Source organism: Spea bombifrons, chromosome 4 (assembly GCF_027358695.1).
Source record: "Spea bombifrons isolate aSpeBom1 chromosome 4, aSpeBom1.2.pri, whole genome shotgun sequence".
NCBI classification, from domain to species: Eukaryota; Metazoa; Chordata; class Amphibia; order Anura; family Pelobatidae; genus Spea; species Spea bombifrons.
In genome coordinates this window covers 50,541,774-50,554,782 of record NC_071090.1, presented here as the reverse complement: position 1 = coordinate 50,554,782, position 13,009 = coordinate 50,541,774, and the positions used below count along the sequence as shown (strand labels likewise).

The 13,009-nt window shown below is 34.4% G+C and overlaps 1 protein-coding gene across 1 annotated transcript in view; it reads left to right on the top strand.

Moving 5' to 3' along the window:
- TMEM117 (transmembrane protein 117) overlaps positions 1-13,009 on the top strand; it is a 106,720-nt gene that overhangs the window by 43,810 nt on the left and 49,901 nt on the right. Inside the window, exons 4-5 of the mRNA XM_053465356.1 lie at positions 4,505-4,604; positions 11,324-11,421. Of these exons, the coding sequence (XP_053321331.1) occupies positions 4,505-4,604; positions 11,324-11,421 (198 nt within the window). The remainder of the gene's footprint in view (positions 1-4,504; positions 4,605-11,323; positions 11,422-13,009) is intronic.

The following is a 13,009-nucleotide window of genomic DNA, read 5'->3' as shown; positions in this document are numbered from 1 at the left end:
AAATCAATACAATTATGGAGATCGGCAATTTTGAGTACTCAGATTCATTATTTGAATTAGTTTCCGGAAAAGAAGGCATTCTATTTGACTTCTCTCTGTCTTCAAACAGTTTAGGACCTAATTGCTTTGATGTAATAATGTAACAATCTATTACTATATTTGCAAGTTCTTAAAATAAAATATGTTTACAAACTGAAGTTTAACTGTCTAAAAAACAAACAAAAAAAAAGATGTTCACCTTTTGCTACACAATACCCAGGCATAGTACCTGAGATATAAGTCTGAATGTTTCAGGCCGCTGACAAATAGTATGATCTTGCAATCGGTTTTGGAAATTGTTCAGTGCTCCCTGTGGTTCTGTATGGGGAAATTTGCAATTTATTTGTATTTAATTTATATTATAAAGCTAAAGTAAAAGGGCAAAACTGATTTTTCAAATAACTAAAATTGAGTACAAATTATTCCCACTAGAATACAGGGAGTCCAAGCCTAATAGGCATCTGACTGGTTCAATACACTGTAAATGCCTAATCTCGTCTAGATGCATTCAAATTATTAAAATAGTACCTTCCAATTTCAGTAATTAAATAATAGCAGCGGCTAACATATTCCAGATTAATTTTTCATATTATCCAGCCCAATGATTACATGATGCCTGTATAATTACTTTTCAATAGACAATGAAATGTTTAGACAAATTGTACAAATATGTCTATTAACCTCTTTGGTGCCTACTACATACATGATAAGTTGTAGGTAAAGTGGAACCAGATGCTAGCCATGTGTCTCATATAATAAGGGTGATCGAGTTGTAACCATCAAAAGCAGGTGCAACAAAAAAAGAATTGACCTACATGTGGAAATGTGTATTTTCTACCTATGTTTTGTTTCTTTAGCATCATTTATTACATAGAGCAGCTTTACATGTGTGACTACACTGCAGAATATATAATACTATTATATGCAAACTACAGTCTGTGGAGGGTGGAGGCTTCTAAGAAAATTATTTAATTTTCATTACTTTTACTGTTTGGTTTGGCTTACATAGGAAAATAATGGATTCAAATGATATGATGTGATTGGATATACACTCAGCCCTAATAGTATGAATAGGTTTTTTTTTTTACTGCAAAAAGCTGATATATATCAACTTTGACAAAATAAGCAATTTGGATTATGACATAGTTTTGTTCAGAATGCACAAAATCTAGGTTTTAAATAACCATTGCTTACAGGTAAGTTTGTAAACAAAAACAGCACAGACATCATCTTCAAAATTGCGTTTGGGAAATGAGTCTTCATTTACAAATTTTGTTATTCGTTTTCGAGCCATCTGGTTCCTGAAGCTCATTTTGAATTTATTTAATGGTGAAATCTCATTTCACATTATATCTATATCTTGTGCAACTGCTAATGTTTTTGTTATGTTATCTCTTGAGAATTCAGTATTGCTACAAGCTGTTCAAATAAAAAAAATCCAGGTATACTGAAATAACATTATCAATAGTAACATATTTTTACAGTTTCCTTGACACCATATTCTTGAATTGTAATATTTATGTCCCTTTTTCCTCTGTTTCCATATTAGCAATTTAAAAGTAATGTTCTATTCACATGGAAATTACCTTGGTATAGTCTAAAAACGTACACACTGTTCAATATATCTTTATGATATTAATACGGTGAAGTGAATAAATAATGTGATGAGAGAACAACCACCGCAGCATTATTTGAATTACTATTGTTATGTAGATCAGTAAATATTAAAAGTGAAATCAAAATGTCAGGAACAATGGCGGTTTTGTCTACTGGGAGTCCATAAGTCCTTTTATGCTCATGGGAGCACTTCCGGGTTCGTCCTCACGTCAGATCACGTGAGCCGACGTATTGATGTCATCTGTGGGGCGTCCTCTCTGATCCTCGGCGGGCGTGCGTAGGCTTCCAACGTCAGTGGATGGATCCTACGTCTGCATAATTAAGCTCACCCGCCACGTCAAGGCACACTCTCAATAGGGTGAGAACCTACTCTGTGCCCACTATGTAGGAGGGGAGAGTAGGTTCTCGCCCTATTGAGAGTGTGCCTTGACGTGGCGGGTGAGCTTAATTATGCTTTGGCCAATTCATATAACCAAAACCTCTCATTTATATTATGTTTATATATTTGTTGCCAACTTTATTAGGGTAAGAAGCGCAGACAGTTTTTGTTTCTTGTATACATTGTACAGCCGATACACTGTTTCTTGCAGCATGCTTACACCTGTTTGGTAGGCCTCATATTACACATTTGTATTATTTGAGCCTGTGACTAGCTTAGCGCACCGACATTTTTTCTTTTCCGAATTACCCTTACAGACAATTATAGTATTACAAATGCCCCCAATAGTATATATATATATATAGATATGTGTGTGTGTGTGTGTGTGTGTATGTGTAAATATAGAAAGAAAAAAACACCAATAGATAACTATTGTGGAAATAAAAGAACTAGATATAAATCAATGACTAAAATATAAACCTATTAAACAAAATGTTAATAAAGAAAAAGAATCATAATGCCTTAGACTATGATGGAAGTACATTGTTAGAAAATATTGAATAAAAAAAAACCAAGGATAATCTTTAATGGAGTCCTGAATCACTATATTGCCACACTTAGTGCCATTTTTAGGCCCAGACAGCTTGTTAGTGACATATTTCCCCCCCCCCACCCCAAACAGTATTCCACTAAATGTGTCAATGACATCTGGTGCTCCCATTTTAAAGAAGGCGCAAGGTACAAGGCGTTCAGGCGTAGAACAGAGCATTGTGCCCCCTATAGAAAAAAAACACAGAAAATAATATTAGCACTACAGAGAATTAAAAATAGTGATTTATTTACATGTTGTGCATGTTCAGCTGTGATAGTATAGCCCTCATCAGCATAAAGTTAGCCTGGCATAGATATGTTACAGTGCAGCTTATCTTCAGCATAAGTACATAGTGAACATATGTGTTACTGCATAAATCCTGTTACTATATATTGAGCCAGACACTGGTGGTTGCACTGCATAACTCCCATCATTATATTTTAAGTCAGACAATGTGGTAGAGCATAACTCCCATCATTATATAATAAGCCAGACAATGACGATCACACATCTTACCTGGAGTATCTGGCACCCTGGGTGGATCCTAAATTGGGCAACCCCACATATGTACATACTTACACACTCACACATACACACTAACACACACTGACACCTTCATGCTCACACACTTATACACACACATCCATGCATACACACAAACACACTCATGCTCACACTTAAACATACACACTAATGCGCATACACACACACCAATGCTTACATATACACCTGTATACTCAGACACTTACACATACACTCCCATGCTCACACACACTTACACATCCATGCTCACACACACTTAAACATGCACATCCAGGCTCACACACTTACAAATACAAGCTCACACACTTTCACATGTACATCCAGTATCAAAACACTGGCATTCCTTCAAAGAAGAGTCAATCAGATGATAAAAATGTTACAATTGATCTTTTATTCTGTTCTGCAGTTCCATAGTAAAAAAAATGTATATCAAATACAAAATAATAGAACCAGTGAATATCACAGGAAAGAAAGCGTAACGCGTTTTGCACCAGAAGACGCTTTATCATCCATGCCCACACACAAACATTTACTCATTCATGCTCACACGCTTACACATACATACTATGCTCGCACATACGCACCCATGTTTACACATACACCAACAGCACACTTGTACATACACATCTATGCTCGCACACACTTGCACATCCATGCTCACACATTTACCCATATACATCCATGCTCACACACACTTATACATACACAGACATGCTCACAACGCCTACATGTTCACGCAAACATTTGCACATTCATGCACACACATGCACATTCATGCGCACACGTTTACCCATACATATTCATGCTGTTTTCCCTCTGGAAATGTTGCCAGTTCAGGATTCATCTAACAGTTAATCAAAAACAATTATCATTGTGTGTCCATGCCATCTATGTGATACCTAAACGTCACTTTGCAACTTATCTGGGCTGTGCGATCTAAGCATTATGCAGAAGTCTGGTGAAATAAACTAGCATAACGGGACTGTGCTGTTATTTTTTTAGACCCATTTATTAAACTGGTGTCATCAGCTAACTGTCTGTGTATGTGCTGGATACGCATGTGCCCTATCAGTGTTATGATATGTGACTGAAAACAGTCACATTTTGTCCTTGAATGTTGCCATGGAGAAGACCTTGCTTCATAATTGGTTTTGTGAATATTCCAAAGATAGATGTTTAAATAAGACAGTCGCTTTATTTTGTTTGTTTTTTCTCCTCAAAGTAATTTTAATGAAGGATATGAAAACTAGTGCTTTGGGTATGTTGTCATTCTAACTATAACATTGCCTTTCATATGGAAATGTATCTTTATAATGTTTTTATTTTCTCTACAGCAAGTTCATTATAACCGAATATATGGGAATCAGAAATGAAAGTTTCATGAAAGTAGCTGCAGTAGGAACATGGATGGGAGACTTTGTAACAGCATGGATGGTGAGAAATTTCAATATTCTGTCTTTCAACATATTGTTTTTATCTTTTGGGCTTTATTATGATGAAAGTTATGTTTCTTCTTGGGTATGCACAGAAATGTAAATGTCAAATGCATTTTATTATTAATAATCATGTTTAAGTATGTAATGTTGTATGTGAGTAAAGTGGAAACACAATGGAAGGAAGAAAGGCACACCAAGCTCTCTATTTATATATACATACATATCACAATTATTAGCTGAATATGGCCGTATAACCCCAAATATTTCAACTGTCTTCATTGGGGAAGTTGCTGTAGGCATGTGGTTGGCATGGGGTTTCTTACAGAAAACAATAAATGGATATAAGTTTAGATAACAAAGTTAATAGGATTCTCAAATGTTTTTGGTTCATCTGAACTCTCTAAATTGGGACACAAGCCAGGATTTCACTGGGTTAAAAATCATTTATAGCAGGTATTGAGTTAGAAAAGGTATCTGTGCCAGATGGCCCTAGCATGCTGTCGGGTTCTGTGTTTAATTTCTGCCATTTAGTTATAGATTATCAAAGGGTCCAGGGTACAGTCAGAATGCAGATGGAGTCAGGCTTCTGGCATTTAACCTTGGCTCAGGCTTCAACTGGTCCCTATTTCCTTTTTGCATGTAGAGGCAGCTTATATTATGTTGGCAATTGAGGTGCAGTTACAGTAATTAAAGCTTATGAAAGAAAAATTCAGCACAGGGAGTTTGTTTCAAATGGAAAGGAACATGCCACATGTTGCTACTGCATAATTAATTGCTTGTTTGAATGCTAAAACTGTACTTTTCCGCTGTAAATACATTTGTTTTTCTTAACATTAAATGTGAATTTAATTCTTCTACCACAAATTTGTTTTCATAAAATTCTAGTTTAGAAGAGTTGTTTGAGTGAAGAGCATTACCTGAATTTCTTTAACATTATTTATTGTAAGTGTTTTTTTTAGGACACTTTACTGTCAAGGATATGAAGACTTTAGCAAGCAAAGTAACAATAACAATAAAGTAGATTGAGTTCTCCGCTGCTTTACCAATACGACGCATTACATTTTTATATTAACAATTTAAGTTATAGATATTTTATTAAACTGGCTGTACAGGTATTATTTATTTGTAATTAGCTTTTGTAACGAGCACTGTTGTGGCATTCTCTATTGGATTTAATAGAAGTAATAATATATAATGTTGATGTTGCTCTAGTTTAAAAGTAGTAAATATGTGAGTCTTGCCACAACTGGCTACTAGCATTCACTTGACCTTTACCGAACAGATGCATTATGTGTTTTCCCCCTTCTTTTTCTGAATTTCATCATCTTTAAGTGATGTAGTGGGTAAAGTGAATTATTTAATCATTTTGAAGACGACATAAAGGGCAAGTTTTTTGTGTGTATTGCAGATGAAATTTGTATTAGTTTATCTAAAATGAACATTTTTACAGAATGTAAATTATCTAGGTGTTTCGAATTAACCTTTTAGTCTTCTGTAGTGACCTGAAGCAAGTGTGAAAGACAAGTTTCAAAGTGAAGAGAGTACAAACTTTTTATTTTCAAATTATTAAGTGTTTACATTGATTTATAATACCTGTCACGCAGACAAGGGTATTGAGCAGACTTCTCTGACAACATATAATTGCCTTGACACAGTAATGGTAGTTACGGATTTCCAGACAGCATGTGCTTGGAGTGTGAATGATGTATTTACCCTCTTGCCAAGTAATCTTGGAGTATTTTAATAACGTTTCTTAAAAAAAAAAAAAAAATCATATGTGCCTATGTGAACCAGGATATCATAATCAATGCATAAGCACAGAGACCTGTCAAGGACACATACATCTATTACCGGAAGGTGTCTTGGGTTCTAACCCTGCAACAAATGTATTTATTTTTCTCCTGGTAGTCTTAAAATTGCTAAGAAATCTTAGAGTGTGTGTATAATTTTTCAGCTGAAAACAATGTTGTTGGGGTATATATATATATATATATATATATATATATATATATATATATATTATACTGGTATATAACAAAATCATATTTTGTGGTTGACTGTTGCTGAGTGGAAAAAAAGGTTTTTTGATATGTACTTACAAATCTCACGTTTTCAGTCAATAGCTCACTTTAAGTTAGTCTTTTATGTCTATATCTGCAACCATGTAAAAAAACTTCCTAGTATTTTCATATTATTTGCCCCATATAATTTTATATCATGGTAAAAATATTTGTTGCTCTTTTTTATTGGTGTAACATATTAATGGAAATTAATAACTATGCGTTAACTGGCAAAATTTTATGTTACATCAAAGAGACTTTGAGAATTTGAAAACCTTATGCAGAACTTATTTCTATGAATATACTAGTTCTCAGAAATTGGACTAACCTGAACAGGATAATGTTACAGGAAGTAATAAGTGTTTACATAGTGGTTATACACAAAGCAAACTGTTTATCATGAAAGAAAAGGTTTAACATAAAGGTAAAAAACAAAACTCATCTACCTACTTGTATTTGTAAAGATGGCTAGGGCCTGTAGATGTGGCTTTATGCCATGTTACCGACAGTGATCAAAGTTTGTATCATCTCTGAGTGTTTCTTGCACCCAACAGATAAAAGTATTTATCTTAGCCACCATCAATAATACAGCAATCTCATTACATACCCACATAATCTGGCATGCAATGCAAATCACCATAGTAACCTGTCTAGCTGTTAGAACATAACATTTGCATAATAAAAGCATCCACTTTAATAAAACATTACTCTGTAAAATAAAATAAATAATGAGAGACAGTAGTAGAATAAAAATGAGTAATCCATAAATGATCCAAATAAATTATAAACCATATGAATAATATATGAGTATAAATGTGTGTGTGTGTGTGTGTGTGTGTGTATATATATATATATATATATATAAATATGTAATCTATTTAATGTTCTAGTAATCAAATAGCGTTGTTGTTGTTCTAGTGCTGCATCATTATTCAGAGAAATTGTTTGTTAATGCCCTATGCCATCTCACCAAGCAGGTGTTTTACAAAGATTTCCATTGCTATTCATATTCTGGCACCAGAATCAATTGCCTTGTAAGTTTGTGTCAAACACTGAATTCCAGTGGACTCTTATTATCAGTCAGGGAATTTGAATAAAAAAAACAAACAAAAAACCCTCCCAAATCTTTAAACGCTATAAAGGCTCTCAATAGTTAATAGGCACTGAGAATCAAAAGTGTAGTTAATGGTGTTTTGAATAAACACCATCTTGAAAAAAGCAAAAACATTAAATATTTGTAGTAGTCCAGGGGCAATTGAGAGTATACTTTAGAACAGGGGTGCCATTTTTTTCTGTAATGTTCCTTGCATCCTTGGAAAACATTCTTTGACTGCTCCTGGCAACTATGTCCAGTTATGATGCATATGGTATGAAAGAATCCTAAATACGTTTAGACCTCATTAGCCACCTCAGTACATTGTCTCTTAACCCCTTCTTAGGTCAAATTACTACTTACATACATGGGTTTGACTTACACCCATGCGGCCTCGCATCCTGGATCCTTGGAAGGTGACACTAAAAAGTTTGTTGCTGATGAATAATGTAATTATTTTTTTTCTTTCTTGTTCGACAGCTTTTTTGCAGCTTTTTTTTTTTATTTAACCATACCCCGGTGAGTAACAATTTTAAACATGTACGGTGAAAGAAGCATTTGATTCTCAACAAGATACAAAGTGTATATGCCCACCTTCACTGAGCTTGGAAGGGTCCTTTTACATCACTGTGCAGTATAATCTGTACAGCTGCAGTCACTGGCAAACCAACCTATGTTGATTGTTAGTCAAGCTCTAGAAAGCTCTGTATGGATTTAAGGAAAAACAAGTTTCAAAGCAATTTTTGTACCTCCGTATTTTAACAATCAACAAAGAGTTGGTCATACTTTAAAATGTTTATACTGGTGAGGCAAGTTCTGAAAAAAACTTTCCTATAGCATGCTTGAGGGCAAAAAAGAAAAATAATACCAGCTGGCTATATAGTATATATAATTTGCATTACAATTTGCCTTAATTATAGTTCTTAAGCTATTAACTAACATATGTTTAATGTCTTAATTTAAAGAAAACCAATTTACATGAAATCTCATGAAGATTTAGAAGTAAATGTACTGTATGCTATGATTATGCACAAGCAAGATATGATGGATGTTACTCTATAAAAAAGGCTCCACAGGCAAATAACAGAAGCTTTATAATTACTGATACCTTACAGTCTAACCATAATTCTGATTTTCTGCCTCCAATGTTTTATATGATGATTCCACCATTTTGATGGATTTTTTCTCTAAAAGATAACATATTATTGATGAATTGATTTTTAAATATTCCTGTTTATTGAAAATACTGAATTTCTACTTATACTCTTCATCTAGAACTATGTGTCAGCATCTCCAGTAGACTCTGGTTCCTCAATCCCTTAACAGGCCTACAATGTAGTGTTATGTCCACAACCAAGGTTTAAGTTGACCCTTTGGACATAATAGTATGTCTGGCCTAAGTTAAAGGTGGCCTGGGCTTTTCTATGTCAGAAGGAGCCAGCGTCATTGTTCACCCATTCAGACAGCTCTGGTGTAGCACAAAACAAAAGGAGAATTCAGTGCAAACATTGGCGAATATCAAAAAATACACCTAAGGCATAAATATTGGTGATTCCATCACACTATCTGCCCATATCTTGCGTAGCCCGCCACTACATCAAAGTTCGGCGAGTCCCAATTTTTAATGACTATATTGCTTACCAAGTAGCTGTGTTACTGCTGACATTTGCTATCAAGAATGAGCAAGGAAGTTGTGACCCAGTTGATTGGCCATCCCCATGGGTACTCAATTTTTGGTTTCCTTGTTTATTTAAAAACCTTGTAGGTGTTTACAAGGAAAGGTTACTATTTTTAAAACATTACACACAGCTCTACCTATATCTGTGCCGTACCCAATATTATTTATATGTGGATATGCTGCACCAACAAATATTTTTTTATTTTTTGCCGTTTCCGTGCAGGTATTTATGATATAATATTTCTTTTTATTTGAGCATCATCTTTCTACTTGCCCTTGACCAATGCTAGGAAATGAATTTGATTTCTCAAAAGTAAAAGCTAATTGGATTTTTCATTACTGACTGCATCACTTTAATGACTAGCTATGCTTCTGGTAATTTATCTACAAGTGACCTGGCATTTGTCTTGGTATACAACATTATTATACATTTTTTTACACCCCATTACCTGCAATGGCGTGTCAGGATAATAATACATGGTGAATTGGCTATGCATATGAATTGTAAATGCTCTCTCATCCTGTATTAGTATTATTTTAAATCATTAGTGTATTAACATTTTTCTGGAACACAGTTATAATAGTTGGCATAAGCAAATGCCATCTGCCAGAGATTTCTGTTCCCTGTGTAAAATAACTATGTTGTTAAACTTTACATTAAATGTCATTACATACAGTCTCTCCAGTTTGGGGTATAAAACAGCCTCTCCTTGTTTTATACTGAACAATCGATCAGCCTTTGTATCTCAACAAAGTATCCAGCCACAAGGAACCACATTTCTTCCATAGCTGATGCACACGTAGCAATTTCCTAAGCTAGAAACGCCATCCTAAGCAGCACCCTGGCGGTTAATTAGTTCCTTCACCGGTGTATGATGTCACAATCTGGAACCCCACCCAACCAACGGGTTTCGCTGTAATAGCTTCTTCAGGGGTTAAAAATGGCATATAATTCATGGATACAGTAGAGTTAGACAAAATTGTAGTGTTTTATCAGATTATGAGGACCAGTAAATGGTCCTGAGAAAAAGGTTCACTGAAAAGCAGCATAGTCCCAAATTGTTGGATGTAGCAGAACAGAGAGTTATGAGAGAACCAATATCCGCGGATTTCCAATGCTCCTTCATTACAGATTTCAGTTCAGATGCAGGAATCATTAGGCAATTCCTAAGAAATGTTGGCAAGTGCTGCAGCGTGACCCTGAGTATACTGAGGGACTCAACCCATATAAGACAGGTGTCCCGGTTGAGTCAGAAGCCAACATGCTTTTTTAAATGTAGTAGATGTAAGCCTGTAAGAAAAAAAATCTGTAAAAGATCCAAATTCACATCCACTGCTAGGGTACTACATACCAGGTACCAAACACACCTTGCGTGGTGTACCTGTTACAATGTAGACGTAATATTCAATATCTGACCATGGAAGAAAACGATTTAGGAGCACTTGAATTGGATTCAAAATACGACACACATTCAGTACCTTGACACTTTAAAGACTTCCCTAGTTCGAGTTCAATGTTCTTTATGGTTTTTTTATTACATTTTACCTGAGTTGGTGGGGAGGAATCTAAAAAATTATGCCAGTTAGAAACCAGATGGATATTCGATATGAAAACCTTAAATTTAGATTTTGAGATTTCTGCTTTTCTACAACTTTTAGAGGTCTGACCCAACCCCAGGTAGATGGTTGCTGTGACCTTTGATGACAGACATACAGAATACATTGACCTAAACTGGTTAATAAAACCACTTTTACTACATACAGATGATACATTTTATATCTGAATTCAGTTCATCTTTCAATTCCAGACTGTTATCTGATATATTTCCCCCATTCCCTAAGTTTTATTTGTTAACATTATAAAATATATGTACTTTCTTTGGCAGGTCACAGACATGATGCTTCAGGACACAAAATATCCAGAATGGGGCAAGTCTGCTAGAGCATTTTGGAGGAAAGGAAACACTCGTATTATCTTATTTTGGTATGTGCAAATTGATCATTTCAATCAGGCAAAATATTTTTCGTCCATTTGCCTTTTGTAAATGAATACAGCTTCAGACTATTCTGATTGTAGTTATATTTAGGTTTCCTGGTTTCAAACACCCAGTAAAATACACTATTGGTCTAAATATAGCATTACTAATAGTAAAACTATTGTGTGTTTTAATTTTACCAAAACTACTCTAAACAGTTTCAGGCAGTATATTTTTGGCCCAATGTGGTACTGCTTTAAGATCTAATCTTTCCTGAAGTGAAATTGAAACTGATTTGTGATTTTAATCATATTGCTATGGAAATGTTCACCCTCCTATCCTACTAAGTATAAACCTACAAGATCAATTTATGTACAGGTAGTCAGATATAGTTTGGCATGCATCTTGATGTTTCATCTCCTATCTTATTAGTTAAAGTGCACTCAAGACATTGAAGGAGGAGTTCCTTTTCTGGAAAGCTTATGAATGTGCAAATGTGATCAGAGTAGATTGTGACAATATTGACTAGAATCCTTGCCAAGAATACATTATACGACAAAAGTCTCATCAGATCTAATGAGTAAGATTTTTAAAAAAATAAGGCATAGCTTTTATTGTGATTACCACAAAATATATTAGAAGGCAATAATGCATTAACAGATTACGAAAAGAAGTCATCAGGACATTTGAAATTTGTTGCAGCTTAGTGTCTACAATGTATTCTCCTTTGGTCATACTCATTTCAGAGTTGTCCTCAGCCACTTGTCCTCTAATGTATCTAAGGTGAAAAATGAATATGAAATATTGAATTCCCTGTATAAAATTCTCATTGAACATGCACGAAGTCAAAATGAATAAACAAAAGAATTTAATTGTACAGTATATTAATGAGCAGAGGATAGGATGTTTTCTTACAATAGCCCCATAGCAAATTTAGTATTGTTTGTAGCATTTTATCAATGTAGTAAATAGTACAGTTTTAAGAAAATCAGAAAAAAATGTTTTTTTTTTAAATGTATCCATTACGTCATGGATTTTTTAAAATTTATTTAAAGCACTTTTAAAACACTTAATGGCTTTGCTGAAATGTTATTACTGTGTACAAAAAAAGCAAAAAACAAAACAAAAAAAACCCTTCCCTAAATCCGAGCTCACCATGTCCTTGTTTACAAAGTATTGTTTTGGATTTGTTCTAGCCTTTTCCGCTTGCTAGTATAAAGGTGAGGTAGGTTACAGATCGCTTACATCTTCTACATCTAAAATCACACATTACAAGGAGATGCTACTCTGATTGCCAAATAGAAAGCATGCACCTTCCTGCTATAGGTGGCTACCTAGTTTAATCAGTCACATATATTTCACAGAAAGTTGTCAAACCGGTGATTTTTAGTACAACCTAAAGCTTATGTCCAATTCTACCCTACTTATAATAACAAGATGGATGTAGTTAACCAGTGATTTTATTTATTCTTGGATACCTTACAAATGGTAATGCATTCATGAATATATTATTTTTTCATCAGACAATTATAAAATGTAAGAAAAATTGTATATGGAGAAGAGGAAATTAAATGCTTTTGATGAATGAACCAGGCT